Source organism: Carassius auratus, unplaced genomic scaffold (assembly GCF_003368295.1).
Source record: "Carassius auratus strain Wakin unplaced genomic scaffold, ASM336829v1 scaf_tig00048504, whole genome shotgun sequence".
NCBI classification, from domain to species: Eukaryota; Metazoa; Chordata; class Actinopteri; order Cypriniformes; family Cyprinidae; genus Carassius; species Carassius auratus.
In genome coordinates this window covers 9,113-34,030 of record NW_020527077.1, presented here as the reverse complement: position 1 = coordinate 34,030, position 24,918 = coordinate 9,113, and the positions used below count along the sequence as shown (strand labels likewise).

Genomic DNA, 24,918 nt, shown 5'->3' with positions numbered 1-24,918 from the left:
GATTAAGTATAAGTATAAACAAAGTATATTCAGTCAGTATTAATATGGTGAGGTCTATGTTGTTTTTGGTTTTGCTTGGTTTTGTTTTGCTCTATATATATTGGGTCTAGTAATATTGGTCAGTATAAGTATAGACAAAAACAGAGTAAATTCGGTCAGTATTAATATGTTAAGGTCCATGTTGTTGTTGTTTTTTTTTCTCTATATGTATTGGATTACTTGTTGTTTTGTTGTCAGGGCATTGCTTGATTTATTATACTGCATGAATGCAGATTTTTAAACCAATATTGTTTTTTTGTCAGTGTAATTTTGGTTGTATAGGGGACAGATATTATAAGATTTTATCTTCTTTCTGCTCCCTTTTGCACATGGGAATTTAAATCATTTCGAGAGTTCAAAGCGGGTTCACGAATCATTTGAATCAGTTCGAGAGTTAGGAGTTGGTTCGCGAATCATTTGAGTCAGTTCGGGATTTCAAAGCGGGTTCACGAATCATTTGAATCAGTTCGAGAGTTCGGAGTTGGTTCGCGAATCATTTGAGTCAGTTCGGGAGTTCAAAGCGGGTTCACGAATCATTTGAATCAGTTCGAGAGTTAGGAGTTGGTTCGCAAATCATTTGAGTCAGTTCGGGAGTTCGTAGCGCGATCGCGAATCAGTTCGAGAGTTCGGAGCGGGATCTCAACTCATTTGAATCAGTTCGGGAGTGCATTTTGAGTGCGGTCTTTCACTGCATTATTCGGTGTATTTAAATGCATTTATGAATTTTGATCACAAAATTCACGATATGGGGGTTAGAAAATGTATATATTTATATAATTTTTTTCTCCAAAAATCAGCATGATTAAAATGTGATATTAAGTTACTACAAACAATCATTTAATTACAAATACAAAATGTTGCAGAATAATGTCAAATATGAATGAATAATAGCCTAAAGAACCTTTCTGCCAAAGGGGTTCTTTCTTGTCATTATTGAACTATTTTAGCATAAAATCCCCAATGAACCCTTTTTTTCTAAGAGACATTTATAAAACATCTTCATGGAACATGATCTTTACTTAATATCCTAATGATTTCTGGCATAAAAGAAAAATAGATAATTTTGACCCATACAATGTATTTATGCCTAATTTAACCCAGAGACGTAAGACTGCTTTTGTGCTCCAGGGTCACATTTATAGTACGTCAGCCATAGAAAAACCTGTATCAGCTGAGCCAGTGTTATTTTACTATTTTTTATTTTATTTTTTATTTTAGTATACACACTTTCAGTATTTGTTTTACTTTATTTAAACTTTTTATTTTAAATTAAGTTTGAATTTATTTTTTATTTTAGTTTTAGTCATTTAAATGTTTCTTTTATTTTATAATAGCTTTATTTGATTTAACCTGTTAACTGTCACTCACGTTTTTGAAGATAGACATGAATGTGCATGATACAAACCTATATTTTTATAATTCATGACTGAAAACATTTTGTAACATGATTTTGATGTGCCATTTACATGGTAATGTAATGTCTGATTTTAAAATGGGTTTTGAAGGATGAATTTTGAGATTTTATGTTTTCAAGTGATATATAACTTAAAAAGGCAACGAGGAAGTCTTTTTTTTAAACAAAGGTCAAAGCTCCTTTTGTAATGTAGATTTCTGAGGGTGCACTCTTGTCAAAAATTCATCTATTACTTTTCCTACATAATTTTAAACAAAAAATATTGGTAAAATATATATTTGGGAGTCTTAGACCTTTCCAACGATATATAGTTTGTCAAGATTAGATTAGATTTGATTGTAATATAGTATAGTCAACGTAGGCGTCCCGAATACGGGACGGGGTGACATTTAACAGGTTAAAAGACAGACACAAGTTTCTCAGTATGAACTGGTATATTTCTCACCTATTTCACTGAGCTCCACGTCACAGTCTACTTTAGGAGCGAGCAGCTCGTTGATTTTACTGACGATCCATCCGAACACGCGGCCGTAGGCCACTTTAGCGATGGAGTCTCTGGCGTCTGAAACACACGGTGGTTAATGTGAAGTGTGTTAGACGCACTAGTGATTTCAGAGTGAGTGTGTGTGCACCTTCAGCCTGCTGCTGGTTGTGGAGTCTCTGGATGCATTCTCCTCGTGTCACTGATGTAGTGCAGGTCAAACTCTTCAGTAAATCCTCTTCCTGAACGCCAAACTGACCCTGCTTACAGAAACAAGCTCACACCGTTTTGCCAAGAAGAAGGCCCTTCTCTTAGGGATGCATCCAAATAAAACAAAATCACAGAGTGATTAGCTGATTAAAGAGATTTAATTAAACAAATAAATGCACTGCATGCTGTAGAGTTGTTAATTTCACTTATTTTCTTTCACATGCATTTGAAAACACAACCACTTTCCCAAACATGCCACGAGAAGAGCTTTACAGCATTTTTGATCAAAACAACCTTTAAAAGTCCTTGCATTTTTTGTCAAAATGAAAATGTGATGGTTTAAGATTTTAAAAAACAAAACATAATTTGATTTACTTACAATTTATTTACAATTCAGTTTATTTACTTTTAATTTAAAATTAAGCTTCTATAACGTAAAAGAAACATTTAAATACTAAAACTAAAATAAAAAATTAATTCAAGCTTAATTTAATTTATTTACAAAATTTATGTAAATATTAAAGCTGTAATGTAAAATAAAATTACTATATTTATTGTGCTAAAACACTTTATATATATATATATATTTTCTTTTTTTTTTTTCTTTTTTTTTTTTTCACTGAAATATTTTTTATAAGTTTTTAATTTCGTTTTTTTGTTTTGTTTTGTTTTGTTGTTGTAATAATAATAATGGTAACACTTTGCAATTAGGTTTCATTTCTTAATATTAATTAACTATATGAGTTAACTTGAACAAGACTAATATTTTTTATTAAACTTAGTTATTATTAAGCCCGATATTTACTAATACATTACTAAAATTAAAGTTGTATCTGTTACATTAATGTACAGTGAAATAACATAAATATGACGATTTCTATCAACTAACATTAACAAAGGACAATAAATGGTGTCAAAATATTAGTAGATTAAACATTAGACCTTGCGGTAAAGTTTTACATTAATAATAATAATAATAATAATAATATTTCTAATTAAAAAAAGCATTGCTTTGTATGAAAATATAATCTGAATAAATAATAATAATGTGAAATATGTAATACTGAAAAGAAAATTGAGCTTTGGTTATTATTTATACTATTTTTATTGTATAGCCAAATTTAAATAGTCACATAATTGTATTATACTTTTATGAAAACCTGGGAAAAAATCTTGCATCAGGAAATATAACAGTAATTTTTTTTTTCTCCAAATTGTCAATTGTCCCTCTCAAAACATGCACAAACTCTCGAGGTTAGTGTCTAGACTCTTTAAATCTTAGTCAGTTAAATCATGTAGTGCAATACGAAACAGATCAAATGCACTGAACTGTGACAAAAACAAAAAAACACACTCACAAAATCAAAAACGACACACAAAAAACAGATCCTGCCATTTGGAAAGAACAATGAATGTGACCGAGACATAAATGTCACGCAGAAAAGGTCAAGCTAATTTGTGCGTTCTAAAAAAACGCTGCGATGTTTCAACACAACTTTGACTCATTTGCATAGTTATAATAAAACATATCTAATATAATGTGCCAAATCCGGCCCATAAAGTTGACAGATATCGTTCTGCATTAACCAGAGAAATTCAGCATACAATTATTAACAGTCCCGTATCTGTATAACCCCAAATAGAGTTTAAACATAGCCGACTCGGGTGTCTTATCGTAAAACACCAGATGTAAGCAGATTCACACCTCCTAACAGTTTGCTCGCAGAAGAGTTTCTTTGTGTGTGCACGGGCTGTAATTCACCGGATTCAGCATTCAATTAAGTATTTCGATCAGACTGCAATTTTCATGACAAAAAATTACAATTGGCAATGATTATTATTGCTATAATTACTATTAGAAATATAACAATTATTATAAAAAATATTCAACAAAAGGAAAATAATTTTATTAATTTTAAAATGAAATAATATAATACATTTAATTTTACAGTATAACAATACTAATATTTATGATTCATAAATTACAAAATGGCCAGCATTTATTGTGATTATAAGTAATAATAATAATCATAATAATAATAATTATTATTATTGTTGTTGTTGCATTTTATTATTATTATTATTCTAAATAAATAAAAATATTCAACAAAAATTAATATTACTACTCTATTATTTCAGTGTAAAATAAACATAATATAATACATTTTAATAATAATAATAATAATAATATAATAATGATAATAATAATTATTATTGTTACATTTTATTTTTTATCATTATTATTATTAATAAATAAAAATTATTCAACAAAAATAAATATTACTATTGTATTATATAAATGTAAAATAAAAATAATATAATACATTTGAATAATAAAATAATAATAATGAATTATTATTATAATTATTATTTTATTCAACAAAATAATTATTTATATTGTAATATTTCAGGTAAAATAAAAATGTATAATTATTTAATACTGTTGTATTTTCTTCTTCTTATTATTAATAAAAATATTCAAGACAAATATTACTATTGCATTATTTCAATGTAAAATAAAAATAATATAAAACATTTTCATAATAATTATAATTTTTATTATTATTATATTCAACAAAATAATTATTACTATTGTAATTTTTAATGTAAAATAAAATAATAAAAAAAATTATTTCACAGTACAACAATACTAATAATATGCACATGCATTTATTTAATTAAATCAGTTTTTGTGATTTAATAAGTCGCACTAATCGTTAAAGCCCATGCCTTAACCAGAGCAATCTATATTAACTATATTAATTTCTGAATTTGCTTTGCATGTAAACTGTGCTGCATCGTCCAAAAGCATTGTGAGTCTAAATAGATCGTAAAAACCATTATACGTTTGGGCTGACAAACTATACCTCTTTGCCAATTTCATGCATCTACTTAGCATTTGAGGTTTAGGCTATTTGCATTTTGAGCTTTTATACTGACCTTCTTCACACTTCTCAAGGTGTGGTGTTAAAAATACATTTCACCATGGTTGAGACCTTTTGCATGCACCGTCACGTGTCATGTCTTCTTGTGAATTGTGAACAGTGCCACAACTGACAACTAACAGGAAACTCACCGCAGTAGCTTTTAACCATCCACGTGATTCCTCGGACACCTTCAGAGCGTCACTGTCTGTCGTTTCGAAAGCGATGTTCCCCAAAGACAGAATGCCAGCTAGAATCGTCATCATGTCCACCTTTTCCTGCGAACGAGATGTGAAGGTCTGCCAGGGTCACTGCGGGTTCATGAAGCTACTTTTAAGACCTTTTCAAGATCAAGTAAAGACATTTAAAGAATATGGTCAATATGGTCTCTGAATGAAAGTGTCTCGTATTATCAGTGCTTCAAAGTTTCACATCTCCATTGTGTTTTAGATCTCCAAATATAGATATATATCTCTGCTCAAAACCACTAGAATATGCAAATAACTTTTACTGTAGTCTTGCTTTCCAGTGCAAGATTTACTTGAGAAGCAAAAGGAGAAAAGACGTTTTGTTTAATGAGAAATGCATGAGTTTATGATTAAAATGAGAACAAATATCTGCCAGTGAGCAAAGGGAAAAGAAGTCCCTGACGACATAAACTTATCTTATCGTAAATCTGCAACTTTTAAAACCCCCAAAATACTCATTTTGAAACATTTAATGCCAATTTAACACTTTCTGCTTAGATTTAGCACCTTTTTAATGGTTTAATTTGTGGAAGGGCTAAATTGAGACTGGTCTACAAAACAAAATCTGTAAGATGCATTACAAACACTGCACCATTTTTAAACACCATTAACTTTAGGGTACACAAAATGATTTTTTTTAAGTATGCATAGTCACTGTAGCATCTTATTTAATGAGTTAATGTCATATAAAAGCATTTCGAAGGAAGGGTTTGTTCTTACCTGCTCCTCAAATCCTACCATGTCCATGGCGTTAAACACTTCAGCAAATTTCAGACGCCAGGCTTGAACCACGTCTTCCTTCCCAAATCTCCCATTCAAATAACTGACAAGAGCAAAAAGATTATTATAAACTTGAATAATATTGCATTTCAGATCGGTTTTAAATGCCATTTTTAACAAGCTTGAAACACTGGCTTTATTATGTGCATGGCAAGTTTTGATACGCAGATGTGTAAAAACGAATATAAAATGACTAAAACCTAATACTGAAACTAACATTTAAAAATCCGTTATTTGACGTAAAATAAATGTTAACCGACATACAATTAAATATAAAAAAACTTGTTTCAGCTAGTTTCCAAAGCAATAATTATATTGCCTATTTTAACTTAGTTGTACTTAAATAAATAAAACTGAAATAAAACGAGAAACTATATAAACATAAAAAAAAACAAGAAAAACTTTAAAAATGAAACACACACAAAATTAAATTTCTAAAACTTTTACAAAAAAATAAATAAATAACAACGCAAAATATAAAAATAAAAAAAGAGTCAAAATATTAATAAAAGCTACAATGGTGCGATATAAAAAAACTGTCTTAGTATGTAAAATGCAGTTATATTATGACTGTAATAGCTCATCGCTAAAACAAATCTCTTATATTAGTCTAACATTGCAACATTTATTTTGCAATACTTTTGTGTAACTCTAGCCTTGTCAATTTAATTAATTTGTTAAAATCACTGTAACCTTGAGAGTTTTCGGACGTATCAGAATTGTGCATCACCTGACAATGTCTGGTATCAACCTTTTACACAATGAACACAGTACTAGAAACATGACGTACGTGTCACAAATAGACAGATAGAGTCATCGTCTGACACACCTTCAATAAACTGCATGGATAAGATGCTAATCTATGACCTGCGTCGTGAACAATGTTGTTGAAGCGGTTTCAAATGCACATGACATCACCGATGACTCACCGGTAGTGTGTCGGGTCCAGGAGGCCGTATATCTCTTTATCCTCCGTCGAGATGCCGGCTAACATGAAGTAGAATATATGGAAGTTCTGCTCACCCTCATCCTGATGAACCACACGGGATTTCTCCAGGAGGTACTCGTTGATTTTGGCCCCTTTTACTAAAACGATATCAAAACTTAGGTTGATGTTTAATAAAAGAATACTGAATTGATTTATTGGTCTGGAAACACGCCCAGTGGAGGTCATATGATCCATCACGGTAAATGGGAAGTGCGTGATCTTTTCTGTCTGTGGTAAACAAACCTGAAGAGTTCTGGAAGCGGAGCTGGATGTATTTCCCGAAGCGACTGCTGTTGTCATTCATGACCGTCTGAGCGTTTCCAAAGGCCTCGAGAAGTGGATTCACCTATTCAGACACAATCATGTTAGGCAGAGTCTTGTTTTAAAAAAGCATCCCAGAATGCACCACAAAACTGGTTGAGAGAACGGCGACATGTTTCAGTCACAACATCAATGTGTTGACTATAATTGGTTTTCTTGTCAATATTTCTATTTCATTTATTTTAACATGATGTACTAAAATAACAAACTGAAGCCAGAATTTCTAAAAACAGTACAACACACATACAAGCAATATCACCGGAGGCTGTAGGTAATCACAGAGTGCTGATATACAGCCATATCGCACTGCTACGAGCGTGTTATTGCATTTATAAAACAGTTTGAAGGCACGAGTGTGTAAATACATAAGAAACAACAACAGTGTTTCTAAAATCCCTCTTTTTTACAGAACTACTTCCTTCCACCACAGATTCAAATTTCAGTTTGAGAGTTTAACAGCTGAAGTGATGTTCGATGAGGAAGGCGATATCTTTGTCGTACTGTCCTTTCATATGTTAAGAGTGATTTCTCAGTCTTTTTGTTAACTGCATCTTACAAGCTGTTGTTAAAAGTTAAAATAACTTCCATTTCAGTCTCTTTTAATATAAAAGTCTTTACCGCTCGTAAAACTGTCTCTTGTCGCCATTTAATAGCAGAAAAATGTAACTAAAATCACCATCATGAACACCCACTACTATTATGTGTATAAAATATTATTTAATGAATAATAAAAAAGAAAAACAACAGCCATTATAAAAGTACAAAGGCAGTGCTCTGATACACAGCATTGAAGTTACATAAAATATACGTGATGAGATTTTGCACACAAAACAACAAATAATAATAATAGATTAATGAGACAAAGACTGTTCGTTAGAATTACCCAAAATGAATTATATCTCATGTTTAACCACTATAAAGACATAAGATCCAATGGCTAATTCCAGAAGATCTGGCCGTGACACAAAAACAGTATTTTTTTTTTTATTATAATGGATTTGAGAGTCCGCCATTGACACGTGGAGTGATACAAAAGGTGAAATGTTTGGAGTTCTGTTATCACTAGAATACTGCACTCTTCTCAGCCAATCAGATTCAAGGAACTGTTGCATAAATATACAGTATATACACAAACATCCATTAATCAATTATACATCAATGTATTTATAATGATATAAATACATTTACACACACACACACACACACACACATACATATATATATATATATATATATATATATATATATATATATATATATATATATATATATATATATATATATATATATATATATATATATATATATATATATATATATATATATATATATATATATATATATATAGGAACAATGTTTTAAACTGTGCTCAGTTTGACAATCTGAATTTAAATGACTCACAGTTTTAAAGTAGTATATCAATTATTGACTCGTTTGTCATTTTTCATTCACTTTTTGCCTATGAGCAATAAGAGTCTCTTTTGGGACACTTTTGGCAACTTTGGCTTTGAACCAACCAGCAAGAGAGAAAACAGAAACAGGGACTCCTGTCTGCTGAGTCTCATCTTTGTTTTGGGAGATCCTAATACCAGATCTTCCACTCCAGAAGGTGAGAACAAAGTTTGCTCACTTCTCTATGCAAACATAGAGTGTGACAACAGATGGTTTTCTTCAAGAAAACAGTCTTAAACCACGTCAGATTGACATTGGGGCCATCTGTGAGAGTGAGAACTCTGATTGGACATTGAGTTAAGCGAACGAATCAGTGTTGGAGAAATAAAGCAAAAGTGAAGTAAATGAAGGCGGCACCGTTCTAATGTTATGTGATCTCATCCAATATTTCCATAACTACACGAGCTGCTTAAAATGAAGAAACTTTGCAATATAACTGAGATTTAAAATGGTAAGCAAGCACTGGTTTGTTTCCAATTCGTATATCTGCGTATAAATTGTATTAAACCATGTTTTGGTATCTCATGAATGATGAATATATATACTATTGATAACTGGTGATATAGACTGTTTAATCCTCTCAGACAGATGCAGAATGTATGTGTTAGTTAGCAGTCAGCTGTAGTCTGTGCCATGTGATCAAGTGCAGCTTTTTGGTCCAGACGCTGCAAATGCAAGACGAAAACACTGTCCTTTGAAGTCGGCTAGGTGTATCCCCGGCCTTAAAGCACATCACACATCGTAGGAACATGATGTTTAAATGTGTTATACACAAACACAAATGCAGAAAGAGAAGTCACATGGAGCAAAGGTTGCCAAATCCATGTGCAAATGGGGTCTAAGTGTATCACATCTTGATCGGCTAATATAACAGCAAGACTTTCCTGAGTCACACCAGTGGGTGAAATGCTCTGGCTGATGCAATGCTTTAGAGAGTTACGGTCACTTCCTAAACTTCTCAGATGTCTCTATGAGCTCCCCCAGACATCCTGTCTTCCCAAAAGAGCTGTGAGAAAATGCTCATACAATTTTGGAAACATGCTGGCAACTATTTCGAGTGCTAACACATGTCAAAATCTTAGCTTAACCAATGGCAGATGGATGAAGTGTTCAGAAAACCTGCTTAAAAATGTTTTTATTACATTTGCGTGAACTAGTGATGCAGAAAGCACATACTTTACCTTTAAGAAACGATCAAACTTTAATGTTAACGAAACATCCCTATGTTTTCTATTTAAAGCTGATACCGGCCTTAATGATTTAGGATTATTTAAATGCAAAGATTCTTCTCTGCAATTAAATTTATATTTTATTTTACATAATATTTTCTAAAATAATCACTTGAAAAAGAATAAATAAATAAAAAAAAAAACATTTTGAACTGTATAAATCAATAGATTTATACTTTCATCAAAGATTTTGAGGTTTGTGGCATGAAATGTATATTAGATATTTAAAGACTTGCTTAAAATATGTATTTACTGAATGCTGTCAAAATAAACTCATAACTCTCGTTGGCCAAACAGAAAAACTTATCGGCCGATATTTACAAATTGGCCAAATATCGGCCGATAATTTATCGTGTGACAATTAAAACATTTACCCAATGTTTTAATGTCTCATTGTTCTCAATAGCTATGTTTTTGAATGAATTAACTAGTGTGGAAATGTTTTATATTGCATAAAACATTTGCAAATAAAGCATCGTTTCCACCCCTTGGTTTCAAAAGAACAAAATCGTCACTTTCTGGGAAACCGGCACAAAATATCAATAATAAAAATAAAAGTTGCTACAACCAGGGAGAGACCTGTGGCTCTTTTTTCCTAAATAATAAATTACTTGCACCAGATGAAACTCAATAACAAACACTGTCATGTTCTCTTGAGTTCAGATGCTTGATCTTGGTGTTTCCATTCAGAGCAGTTTTTAATCTATATCTCGAAATTCGCTTAAAAACACATACATTATCTTTATTCCAAAAATAGGGAAACATTTTTTTGTTTATAGAATTCAAATAATGCAAACATTAAAGCCTTAAGATAAAACGTTTTAACTTTTGGAAATTTACAAATCAACCTTTAGTAAACGTTGTTGAAAAAACATCATGCTAATGTTCCCATTCACATTAGAGAACCAGGACAACCTACTGTTCCCACAATCAAAAGGGTTGTTTTGACAACATTAATTTGTTTATGTAAGTTGATTTATGTAAACATATGTAAAGTAGATCTACTATTAAATTGCACATGAATGTAAACACTCCGGGGTTAAAATATGTAATATTTCACACTCTCTCTGCTGGAAAGTTTCTGCAAACAAACATTAAAACACGACATTGCAAAGCCAGCGAACCTACAGGAGCAGAAGTAAAACCGCAATAATTATAGCAACAACAAAGATGGATATCAATACATACTTGTTTCGAAATAAGCAACCATCATGGGTTTTGTCATGAAAAAACAAGAGTTTACAGAAGTAAAGGTCACTCAAAAACACAGAGTCATTCACCACTTTTTTAAGCAACTCATTTCATCAGAACTGATGCTAGGAAAGCCTATGATGTGCCAAGAACTGGACATCTCCCTGTCTGACACCAGTCTGCAGATTTCAATGATCTGAAGCAACACAGGAAACTTATCTTACCTTAGTTTATACCTGGTGTTTATTGAACAATCAAACCTGACACATTTCTGACTACGTATTGCAATCAACATTAAAGTTAGCCAACCTGCTGCTAAAGACCAAAAGACGTGACGTGTGCAATGGTGTTTTGTTATGCTTACATTGGAGCAGTGGCAGACATGATGAATATTAGCATATTATAGCTTTGAAATGTGTTTTATAGGATCGTCTACAGCCTATAATTACAGATCTGAGCGGGTCAGAGGGTCAAAGATAAGAACGATGCCAATTCCCATGAAATCACAACACTAGACTGTACTGGGAACAAACAGAAATAACCTCTACCATGAACATCTGTTCCTCAAACTAAACCGAGACCTCAAAATACTAAAATATTGCTGTCGCACCCACATATGTGACTCTTGACCACAAAACCAGGCTTAAGTCGCTGGGGTATACATTTACATTTGTGCATTTAGCAGATGCTTTCATCCAAAACGACTTGCAGTGCATTCAGGCGATACATTTCTCTGTTTACCAGTATGTAAAAAAAAAAAATAGCTTGAATTCATTGTAAGTCAGGTATATTTGTAGCAATAGCCAAAAAAAAATATTTTAAGTAAAGGTCCGTGGGTCACATATTTTCAAACACCAATCTAATGAGGATTTATATATAAAGTTCAAGAGGCGTGTATTAAAGAGCCTTTTTTTTAACAGTCTAAAACAGCCTGATTTGCTATTTATTATTATTATTATTATTATATATGGATTTTCTCATTTAAAGCACATTTGATTGGATAAAAACGCCTCAACTGCAAGATGAGCAATCAGTTTCATTAGGCATTTTCCTGGAAGAAACTGTTTTTGCATATGCATATCTGCTTAATCTTTTAGTTTTACACTAGAATGAAGATGCAGGCTTTCTCTAGGTTTCATGAAGGAATATTAAGTCTTTTTCCAAGACCATTTAAAGAACATTTAAGGAACAAATTAAAGGGTACCTAATTTATCAATACACGTTTAACACTTTAAAGGTTGAAAATACAGCTTCATACAGATTTGCATTACATTTTACAAAATAAACATGATATTTGATATTAAATTAACTTTTACTGTACCTTCTGATGACACTGCAAAAAAGATGTACTTCCTTTGTATATTGTCTTGCTTTCCAATGCAAATGTCTAAACATTATTAAATCAGTAAAAAAGAATTGCAAAAGACAGAAGATAACAACACTTTTTTTTAAATCAGTCAAAATAAACTAAGTTTTTGATTAAAGCAAGAAATAATTTCTAACAATGGGTTCAAAAACATTAACGTAACTCCCCATTGACATTCTTGTTTTAATCATAAACTCATCATTTTGTGCAAAAACAAGACTTCATATCGTAAATTTTGCATATCAAGCAAATGTATCTTGATTTAATGATGTTTAGGTATTTGTATTGGAAAATAAAACAAAAATACTAAAGAAAATATTCTTTTTTACATAGCCTGAAGTCGCTTTGGATAAAAAAAGCATCTGCTAAATGCATGAATATAAATGTTTTTATTTTTGTTTTTGCACTGTATGCAACATCTAAAGCCATGACTATGAATTTAAGACTTTTCTGCTCTGATTTAACACCTTTTCAAGGCCTTAATTTCTGAAAGGGTGAATTAAGACCCTTTTAAGATATTTCTAAGAGCTTTTAGATACTTGCAGAAACCCTGAGACGACCTCAACCCAAACAGACATGCACTACAAGCCGTAAAAGTCCAAGTCTAATATCATGGGCTCTTTAAGCCGTTTCCAAAAACATATTATAACAAACAAATTAAACACACCCCATATACCCACCATTTGAATATGTCAGAAACCACACATGTGCCTTTAACACACACACGAGCAGTGGCCTCGAGGGTGGGGCTAGTTTCACCTTCCTGTGTGTAAATCAAACCCCGACCACCTGAACGCAGCACGCAATCACTTCTGGTTGAAGTCTATTCTGTGTAAACCTGGTGGCTGTATTCAAATGAGTGCCGTACCTGCAGGATCTGCTGCTCCAGCTGTGAGTTGGCCTTGCACAGCTCCATGATGTGTTTCAGCAGCAGTTTTGTGCTCTCAGTTTTCCCCGCGCCGCTCTCACCGCTGCGGGACAGAGATCAATACAACATACAGCATCAGACTGTGAGTGCTGCAGAGAAACAAACACTGGCTCACAGAGGTCAAAGAGCAAACAGAAACACGTCAACTTTAAAACACATTCAAAACATTACACACACAGATGTTTTACTTTTCAGTTTCATCTTGTATCTATCCATCCATCCATCCATCCATCCATCTATATTGTATTTATCCATCCACCCATCCATCCATCTATCTATTATCTATCTATCATCCATCCATCCATCTATCATCCATCCATCCATCTATCCATCCATCTATCCATCTATCTATCATCCATCCATCCATCCATCCATCTATCTATTATCTATCTATCATCCATCCATCTATATTGTATCTATCTATCATCCATCCATCCATCCATCTATCTATCATCCATCCATCCATCCATCCATCTATCTATCTATTATCTATCTATCATCCATCCATCTATATTGTATCTATCTATCATCCATCCATACATCCATCCATCCATCTATCATCCATCTATCTATTATCTATCTATATTGTATTTATCTATCATCCATCCATCCATCCATCTAGTATCTATCCATCCATCCATCCATCCATCCATCCATCTATCTATCATCCATCCATCCATCCATCCATCTATCTATCTATCATCCATCCATCTATATTGTATTTATCTATCATCCATCCATCCATCCATCTAGTATCTATCTATCCATCCATCCATCCATCTATCTAGTATCTATCCATCCATCCATCCATCTATCTATCTATCTTGTATCTATCTATCCATCCATCTATCTATATTGTATCTATCCATCCATCCATCTATCCATCTATCTATCCATCCATCCATATATCTGACCATCCATCTATCCGTCCATCCATCCATCCATCTATCTATCCATCTATCTATCCATCCATCCATCCAACCATCCATCCATCTATCTATTTAAATCGTAATGGTACAAAAAGTATAATTTTTACAATGCAAAATTGTTTACAGTATGATCCAAAATTGTTCTTGAGGTTTTTTTAAGAGATCCACCCACAATCCAACGTCTAGAACTAATCAATATTAGTCACAAAAAGGTGCATGACCTTTGCTCTCATTTTAGAGTCAGTATATATATTCTTGGGAGCAACACTAACATTACGACATCAAACATCAGCCCGTCTTTCCAAATCTAGCAGCATGATTAATTATCGATGACACAGGCATGTTGTCATCGCACGCGTTAAAAGCACTGGGCTTCTCTGAGGGTTGTGGCTTTACTGTTCACATGATCAGAGAAGCATGTTGCCCAGAGACTGTCAACTTTCTGTCTTCTGATGGTCTGCTTGCACTGCTCCATTCACAAGCGTTCTCAAAACTCAGGTAATTTGATAATACCTAGAATATCAAAATCAACTGCGGGCGGCAGATCCTTTTCCTATTTGGCGCCTAAACTCTGGAATAACCTACCTAACATTGTTCGGGAGGCAGACACACTCTTGCAGTTTAAATCTAGATTAAAGACCCATCTCTTTAACCTGGTTTACACATAACATACTAAGATGCTTTTAATATCCAAATCCGTTAAAGGATTTTTAGGCTGCATTAATTAGGTGAACCGGAAAACTTCCCATAACTCCCGATGTACTTGCTACATCATTAGAAGAATGGCATCTACGCTAATATTTGTCTGTTTCTCTCTTATTCCGAGGTCACCGTAGCCACCGGATCCAGTCTGTGTCCAGATCAGAGGGTCACTGCAGTCGCCCGGATCCAGTTCGTATCCAGACCAGATGGTGGATCAGCACCTAGAAAGGACCTCTACATCCCTGAAAGACAGCGGAGACCAGGACAACTAGAGCCCCAGATACAGATCCCCTGTAAAGACCTTGTCTCAGAGGAGCACCAGCACAAGACCACAGGAAACAGATGATTCTTCTGCACAATCTGACTTTGCTGCAGTCTGGAATTGAACTACTGGTTTCGTCTGGTCAGAGGAGAACTGACCCCCAACTGAGCCTGGTTTCTCCCAAGGTTTTTTTCTCCATTCTGTCACCGATGGAGTTTCGGTTCCTTGCCGCTGTCGCCTCTGGCTTGCTTAGTTGGGGACACTTCATCTACAGCGATATCGTTGACTTGATTGCAAATAAATGCACAGACACTATTTAAACTGAACAGAGATGACATCACTGAATTCAATGATGAACTGCCTTTAACTATCATTTTGCATTATTGAGACACTGTTTTCCTTATGAATGTTGTTCAGTTGCTTTGACGCAATGTATTTTGTTTAAAGCGCTATATAAAATATAGAAATTACCACGAGGCTCCAATTCTGACAAATACATTAAGCCAACCTTGCTGACGGTAAAGCAGTGCAGAGTCTCAGAGGGAGCTTTCACACAGGAAAGACCTTAAATATGACACCACAACGAGAACAGCTATCAACCACGCTATTAAGTTATGGAGGAATCCAGGAACTAAAATGTATCTGAAACTTTCTCAGTTCATCTTGACAGAATTCTCACCTGACAGCTTGAAAGTCATAACAGATATATACTTAAACCAGTTTTGATTAACGCTTAAATTACATTTTTTTCTTGCAATTTTGAGTTTATATCTCACAATTCTGATATTTTTCACAATTGTGAAAAAAAACTAAAAAAAACAATAAAACTTGTGAAGATATGAACTCAGAACTGACAAATATAGCTCGAGATTTTCTGAAAAAGTGATCATTGCAAGATATAAACTCAGAATTAACACATAATTCTGCAAAGAAATGTCGTAATTGTGAGACATAAACTTGCGCGATAAAATGTCACATTCACCTTTTTATTTTTTATTCCATCGCAAAAAAAAAGAAAAAAAAAAGAATTCGGAATTGTGAGATTTAAATTCGGAATTGTGAGTTCTATGACTTTTTCCTCCTCATTATTTTCCCCTATAATTTATTTATTAATATTTAAAAGTAAATAAATATAATTACTTTAATCATTATATATTTTACATCATTATTATAATTATATTTGAACACAATCCTGATTACATTTTCTGTATTAATTCTGCATAATTCTGACTTTTTTCCCCTCAGAATTCTGATTTGATGTCTTGCAATTCTGTTTTTAGAGAAATAAATTATTAATATATATATATATATATATATATATATATATATATATATATATATATATATATATATATATATATATATATATATATAAAACATTTATTTATTAATATATAAAAGTAAATAAAAATAAATACTTTAATCATTATATATTTTACATTTTCTCGCAAAAGTGTAACTAAGATTTGTGAGTTTATAACTCACAGCTGCGTGATGTAAACTCACAGTTCTGAGAAGAAGAGTCAAAAAAATATGACCTCACAATAAGCAAAAAAAATAAATAAATATATATATATTCTTTGGTGGAAAGGCAGTGTTTTTATGAAATGACACTGACACCAGGACTCGTCTGATGTGTCTAAAAAGGGAATGCTGGTCTTGTCTATACATGCCTCACTGAAAAAAACCAAACCAAAGAAAATCTCCTACTGTACAGACCCTCTAGAGTCAAAAACCCCTCAGACAAGCGTTCCTGGAGAAACCAGTGGTTCTGCTGAATGATTTACTCCCAACACAAACCTGATCACGATACACTGGTTCCTGGGTCCCGTGGCCAGACGTCCCATCATGGACTGATACGCCCGGTCCGCCACAGCAAATATATGAGGAGGCAAAGACTTCTTCTCATGGCACTTGTACTGCTCAGACACCTGCACAGGAGATCACAGTTCAGCCACTGATTTAAACACGCTAACTGCTCACAAATCTTCTTTTGTAGCTAAAGAAACACTTACCTCTTTTTCATAAATTGACAGATATTTAAACGGGTTAATAGCCACCAAGATGTCCCCTACATAGGTCTGTAAATATGAATTCAGGTAGTCATATCTCAGTGATGTACACAGAGGCAGTGGAGAACATCTGAGCTGGTTGTGTCAATCATGTGTTGTATTTCTGAGATGTGCTTTACTCACATAGATGAGGTCGTGTGTGAAGCGTCCAGTCAAAACCTCCAGCAAACTTTTCTCTTCCAGCTCGGAGAGACTCGCCAGATCTTCAGGCAACTTCTCCTCCATCTCTCGTCTCTGATGTTGTTCGTGAGATTAAAACGGTGTCACATCACCAAACAACAAGCTGCTGTTTTCATGCTTCTATCCAGGATCTGTCGGGTCACACAGCTGCTGATTCAGCAGACTCTCTCTCTCTCTCTCTCTCTCTCTCTCTCTCCCCGCCCTCAGCTCACACACACACACAACTATCATTAACCCTTTCATCACAACAGTTCACCCTAAATTAAAATTCTGGCATCGTTTAACCCCTTACACTGCTGTTAAAGAGTTTGGGTTGGGTAAGATATTTAATGTTTTTACAGAAGTCTCTTCTGCTCATCAAGCCTGCATTTATTTAATAAAAAATACAGAAAAAAACTGTAATATTGTGAAATATTATTGCAATTAAAAACATTTTTTTCTATTTAAATATAATTTAAACTGAAATGTATTTCTGAGATCAAAGCTGTATTTTTTTTTGCATCATTACTCCAGTTTTCAATGACACGTGATCCTTTAGAAATCATTCTGATTTATTATTTATTAATAATACTGGAAACAGTTCTGCTGCTTTCATTTATTATTTTTTTTATCCTGTGCTACTTTTTTTCAGAATTCTCTGATGAATGAATAGCTAAAAAGAACAGCATTTATTTAAAATAAAAATATTTTGTAACAATATAATATCTGTCGTTCAAAACTGTGACGTCGGTAATTAATTCTTTTTTTTTTTTAATAAATAGGAATTTTTATAAATTTAATTAATAAAATAATGCTGCAATTCAGCAAGGATTTTAAATTGATAAAAAGTGATAAAAAGATTTATATTGTTATAAAAGACTTTATCCATCAAATAATCCTGAAAAAAGTATCATAGTTTGTAAAAAAAAAAAAAAAAAAAAGAAAAAGAAATATATATTATTATTGATAATAAATCGGCATATCTTTAAGACACTGAAGGCTGGAGTAATGATGCTGAAAATTCATCTTTAATCACAGCAATAAATTATATTTTAAAGTATATTGAAATAGAAAACCATTATTTTAAATGGTAATATTAATATTAGTTTTTTTTCTCTGTATTTCTGATCAAATAAATGCAGCCTTGATGAGCAGAACAAACTTCCTCAAAAAACAATTAAAAAATCTCACTGAATTCTGAACAGCAGACAGTGTATATATCTTTACAAACCTGTATGACTTTAATTCAACACCCATGGATGTATTTATATCATTTCAATGTAAACTATAAAAACTACAAAAAGAAGCTCATCTATTATAAAGGTCCTATATCCCATGTCTTATAAAGCTGTACAATATGAGGAAATGATTGAAAATCATCTCATTCCTGTAATAAATAAAGTTGTTAAAATTAACTAAAACAAATAAAATGTTTTTAGGAATTGAAACTAAAGCTGGAATAATAGAAAATATAATTAAAAGATGACTTAAACATTAATTAGCAACGTTGGCTTGGCAAAAAAAATAAACGTGTTTAAGCTGAAGTTATGAAATTACTAAAAAAATATATATAAAATATAAACATTTATAAAAAATTTAAAAGGCACACCTAAAAAACTTAATAAAAAAATAAAAAAAATGCTGTATTTAAATTGAGAACATCTGAAGTGAGTCTGTAGCCACCACACATTCAGATTAATGGTGGATCAATGTTTTTCAGTGGGAGAACATTTAACCGTTGGCATTTTCTCCACGCGTCACACTATTACCTGTTACACTAGTTCTGCACTACAGGTTAATGAATCTTATAACCTGTACTGTGTTTTCTGGAAACATCATCATTGGTTGGATGATGGTCATGTGACTGGGACCTCACAGGAGTAAATGAGACAATTCCTCCATGACCTGATCAATGACTTGTGCTTGAATCAGTCCAATCTCTTATTTTTGCCTGCCATCTGCATTTAACACACGCACCACTTTAAAACGATAATATACATACAAATATAGTATTTATAATAAAAGTATTATTTATAATAGTATTCAATACATTTTATTAAATATAATATCATATATTTAAAATGATACGGAATCTTTTCAGGTTTAGGATTAATGCTATTAGTATTAGTTTTAAGTTTTTTTTGTTGTTTTATTTGAGATTAGATACTATTTATTTAAAATATATAATATTCAATATATTATGGAATATTGAATTTTAAATATATGCTAGTGAATATCACATATATTTTAATATATAAAAAATGAATAGTAAAAATAAAATATTACTTTTATATTTAATACATAAAATAAACATTTAATACATTTCATATTAATTCTGTGAAAAATGGAAAGTGACGTAAAAAAAATCCATCTGGATCCATCTGCATTTTACAAAAGCACAACTTTAAAATAATTATATACATACAAATTTAGTATATGTATATATATATATATATATATACACACACACACACACACATATATATATATATATATATATATATATATATATAAATAAATTTCATTAATCATTAGAATGTTAAGTCAATAAATATGAATAAATAACTATTTGCACTTCTGGTTAGATCTGCTTAAAATACTGATTCTGCTTCTTTATTTGAATCTAATCCATTATTAATATTAAATATTATATAATTAATACAATGTATTGTATTATACATACAATTTTATATTTTATTACATATATTAAATAAAAAAAAAACTAAACAAATACAATTGTATTAATGTATGATTTATTGTATTAATACAATATCTCTTTAAAAAAACAATATAAAACACAGAAAAGTAATGATTTGTTTGTTACATCATCTTTGATCAGGTACATCTGTGAAACTGCTGCCATATATAAAACAAAACAGGATTGCTTTTAGTATTAAACTGCTTTACATCACTAGTTTATCATAGACATCAATATTTATCATTTAACCCGATTGCTCAATAACTGTTCAAACATGATGTACAAAAGCACTAGTAAGGTATGTACAAACAAATGCTGTGAAGAAATATCTATTTCATTTCGATATCAGACGTCGGCACTGGCTTTCGTTCTGCTTTCTTGCTTTTTCTATGAATGAAAAGATATATTTTAGATACTTTATATTGTATATTGCTATATATATAGATAGATAGATACTTACTTCTGGAGCACAAACACTACAATCGCAGAAATGACAGCACCAGCGAACACAATCCCACCCAAAACTCCCACAATCAGCCCTGAGAGAGGAAAAATACCTGATCAAAACATGGTTATGAACTCTTGGATAAAGGCTTTTTTCAATGCACTGATGTAATGAATGATGAAACGTGCAGCTCAAGCATCAGCAGAGCTTTTATGTCAAACCACAACAGCGGCAGCAATTAAATATAAGAAACTGTACCTGCATTAACAGTCTTCTCATCGGGGTTTGGCAGGTCTCCCAGCAGCCGTCCGGATCGTGCTGTAAAAAAACCATTCATATATATTTACAACAGACTGACTGACCTCTAGAGGACAACAGATGAACACACACACAGTCACCGAACAAGCTGCTCAAACTCTTTTTTCTGTGTGAATCTATGTTAACAAGTTAAAATCAGTTGCTGCTCAAGAGACATTTCTGATTATTATTCCCAATGCAATGCTGAAACGGTTGATGTCTGTGTGGAAACTGATACATTTGATTTTTGTCAGGATTCTTTGATGTTCCAAAGTTCTAAAGTTGTTGAAAGTTCAAAAGAGCAGCATTCATTTGAAAACAGAATCTTTTGTAACATTCGAAATGTCTTCGCTGACACTTTTGATACATTTAATGTGTCCCCGGGTCACTTCCTAAAATAAAATAAAATTATAAATAATTTGAATTAGAAAAGCTCTTTGCTACTCCAAGTCATTATTTTCACAGTTGACTCAAAAAGCCCAAGCTTACGGTCTAATTTTTTTTATTAATTTTTTTTTTAAAGCAGTAATGTTTAGGACATGTTGTTCTTTGGGCATCTAAAATGAGGCTTTATCACACTTTTACAAAATGCTAAGTTGGGTCAAACATGAACAAACCCAACTATTGGGTTAATCTTTATTTTATTTTATTTTTGGGGGGGTTAATCCATATTTTACCAAAAGATGGTTTGAGACAGGGAAGCATTTTGCAGTAACATGCATCAGTTTATGTAAGGAACAGAACAAGATCAGTTATTAAGTCATAACTTACAACCACCAATTGTTTGCCATCATCAAAGAAAACAAAACAAAACAACCTTTCATACACCTGTTGTAAATACACTAACTAAAGAACTAATAAACTTCCAGTGAAACTGAGGGTTTGATTATTAACTCATACACTCTCAGAAAAAAGGTACAAAAGGTATAAAATGGGTCACTGGGGCGTTACATTAGCTACAAAAACAGAGGAAATGAGTTGTACCTTTTAGCTTTTGTACCTTACTGTCTGCAACAGTGACAGCAGTTTCTTCTTTTACTTTTTTAGAAACCTGTTCTGTGTAAACAAGTGCTGATGACAAATGAGAGTTGAACTCACCACCACACATAGCCTGACAATCCTCTCGAGAAACAAAACGGTTGCCGTTTCCATTGCAGCCTCTGTACAAGAACATAAGGCACATCTTCTCTGTATTGTCGTAGTAATACTTCGGAATCGAAGCGAAGCAGTCACCTTCGTCCTTTGGCAGAGAGCAGACCTTATCTGATGGACACGAGGGAGAGAGCATGAACAATAAAACCTCACTTCACTCATCTCAAATCATCAAATAAGATGCACACTTGTGGATTGTTTTACCGTCATCCGGGTAGATCTCGTGAGCTTTGGGCGAGCATGCTTTCACACACTCTTCATCGCTGTTGAAGCGGTTGCTGTTGCCACCTTGGCCTTTAAAGAGGAACGGGACACAGAGCTCTTTCTGCGGATCATAGAAAAACTTAAACCGATTTTCATTTCCTTGTCCTACATCTTTGGGATCTGTGCACCGGGGGCCTGAAAAACAAAACAAAAAACAGAAACAACTCATTATTATCTCAAGCATTTGGACACAGCTTTAAAAGCTTCTACTTAAATGCATTATAATATTTGTCTTGTATTATACAGTTAAGTTGTTCTTTTTTTTAACTCAATATTATTTTAAAAATTAAAATATTTGTTCTGTATTTGACAAAGCTGATTTTAGTTTTTGAAACAAAATATTTTTATAATAATTGTTCTGTATTTAACAACAAATTGTTTTTAAATTGTTTACATTATTTTAATAAATAAGTATATACTTTAATATTTGTTCTGTATTTGACAAAGTTGCATTTTATTTTTTAAAATACATTTTCATCATTTTAATAATAATTTAAGCAATGAAATATTTGTTTTTTTATTTGACAGCTGATTTTAGTTTTTAAAACAAAATATTTGAATAATAATTCAAATATTTGTTCTGTATTGGAGAATAAAGTAGATTTTTACAAATATTTTTTTAAATAATTTAAATATTTAAATGTTTGTTCTGTATTTGACAATAAATATTTTATTTTTTTATATAATTTTAATAATAACGTAAATACTTAAATATTTGTTCTGCATTGGAATATTTTTTAAACAAATTAATTTAATAATAATTTAAATATTGAAAAAATTGCTCTGTATTTGACAACAAAGGTGATTTTATTTAGTAAAAAAGTAAAATTGTTATATTTATTAAAATATGACAAATATTTGTTCTGTGCTTGACAATAAAGTTGATTTAATTTTTTTAAACAAACTATTGCTTTAATACCTAAATTATTTAAATATTAAAAACAATAATTACAAAATAATTAAATAATTACGCAAACAGCTCAATCAGATCCATTCTCATCACATTAGGCATAAGATTTAAAATAAATGTGTGCATATTGTAAATTAACTTTAATAAACTTGGTTTCACTTCCTTGATGGCCTTTCAGGAAATTCACATATGGTCCTCAAACACAGATCACGGTAATGTGATCGAAACGTGTAGCTTTGACAAGTTACAGGTCGTCATAGAACAGTCATTTAGACTCTTAAAATAAAAAGATTTGAAAACAGATCAAATACATTACTTTAAAGAGTAAAAGTAAAGTTTTTCTATGCCAAACTTCTGAACTGCAGTGCATTAATTGCAAAAGGCAACAACATGTCTATTAGAATTATTATCAACACATTTAATACAGAACAGACACTTCCTGTAAAGTGTAGAATAACTCCAGAAGAGACAGAAATGACGAGGTCTGTCAGGACTCACTCTCTGATGAAGCAGAAACTCCTCCGAAGCCCAGAAGCACCAGCAGGACACACAGAGTCGATCTCCTCATGATAGGATTGTTCAGATTGGACAGGGTTCGGTCCAGTGAAGCTCCAGCAACGACTAGCTCAGTCTGAGTCCGGCTCGCGTCCTTTAGACCCTCTTATCAGCTCAGTGTTTATGATCAGGGTGTGTTCCTCTCACACCGAGGCCAGTTTCTGTCATAAAACCTGTCGATGACTCCTTTACCACCTACTCTCCCAGAAACCTGTCCATGATCGCACATTAAACCGAGGAATGATGTGTGATCTAATATTTTACTGAAAAAAAAGGCAAGCGAGTTTGAGTCATCTTAATGACAAAACATTAATATTAAATTATTTTAATAATCATTTCAATAACTATCGCATTAAAATTAGTTTTGATTCTAATATTCCTATTTTAATAACAATTTAAATATTAATGTTCACAGGACATATGACAGCATTAATTCTAATAAATATAATGTCATTATTTCAATAATAATTAAAAAAATTAATTAGCATTTTTATTAATTCTGATAAATATTAAAATATTTTTCTAATTATTTAAATATTAAATTAAAATGTTTATTGATTTCAATAATTATACAAATATTTTTTTTATAAATTTGTAATTATTATTATTAATTTAAATATTTACATATATATATAAAACATATATTTAGTTAAATATGTTTAAATATTGCATTACAATTTGATTCAATTTTGATAATAAATTATTATTTTAATAATAACCTAAGTAAATATTGTGTTAAAATGTTAATTGATTCTAATATTACTATTTTAATAACAATTTAAGTATTAATGTTCACAGGAATAATAGCAGCATTAATTCTAATAAATATAAAGTAATTATTTCAATAATAATTTAAATATTGAATTAACATTTGTATTAATTCTGATAAATATAAATTATTC

General features: G+C 31.8%; 2 protein-coding genes across 3 annotated transcripts in view; both read right to left on the bottom strand.

The window, feature by feature from the left end:
- LOC113089120 (myosin-IIIb-like) overlaps window positions 1-17,877 on the bottom strand; it is a 43,785-nt gene extending 25,908 nt beyond the window's left edge. The window contains exons 1-10 of one of the 2 annotated variants that reach the window (XM_026255925.1): window positions 17,660-17,877; window positions 17,480-17,545; window positions 17,265-17,395; window positions 13,512-13,614; window positions 7,328-7,430; window positions 7,026-7,182; window positions 6,037-6,139; window positions 5,221-5,367; window positions 2,086-2,194; window positions 1,899-2,015 (exon numbers count right to left, since the gene is read on the bottom strand). In XM_026255925.1, coding sequence (XP_026111710.1) covers window positions 1,899-2,015; window positions 2,086-2,194; window positions 5,221-5,367; window positions 6,037-6,139; window positions 7,026-7,182; window positions 7,328-7,430; window positions 13,512-13,614; window positions 17,265-17,395; window positions 17,480-17,545; window positions 17,660-17,761 — 1,138 coding nt within the window. In that variant the 5' untranslated portion in view covers window positions 17,762-17,877. The remainder of the gene's footprint in view (window positions 1-1,898; window positions 2,016-2,085; window positions 2,195-5,220; window positions 5,368-6,036; window positions 6,140-7,025; window positions 7,183-7,327; window positions 7,431-13,511; window positions 13,615-17,264; window positions 17,396-17,479; window positions 17,546-17,659) is intronic. The other variant, XM_026255927.1, reaches the window with a different exon arrangement.
- A 2,554-nt stretch (window positions 17,878-20,431) lies between these two features.
- On the bottom strand, window positions 20,432-24,271 carry LOC113089121 (BPTI/Kunitz domain-containing protein). The gene is made up of 6 exons (XM_026255928.1): window positions 23,960-24,271; window positions 22,492-22,686; window positions 22,234-22,398; window positions 21,097-21,156; window positions 20,854-20,932; window positions 20,432-20,780 (listed from the first exon to the last, which is right to left on the bottom strand). Exons 1-6 carry the CDS (start codon window positions 24,027-24,029, stop codon window positions 20,723-20,725), a joined length of 627 nt encoding a protein of 208 aa, XP_026111713.1. The 5' UTR covers window positions 24,030-24,271; the 3' UTR covers window positions 20,432-20,722.
- Between the last annotated feature and the right edge of the window lie 647 nt (window positions 24,272-24,918).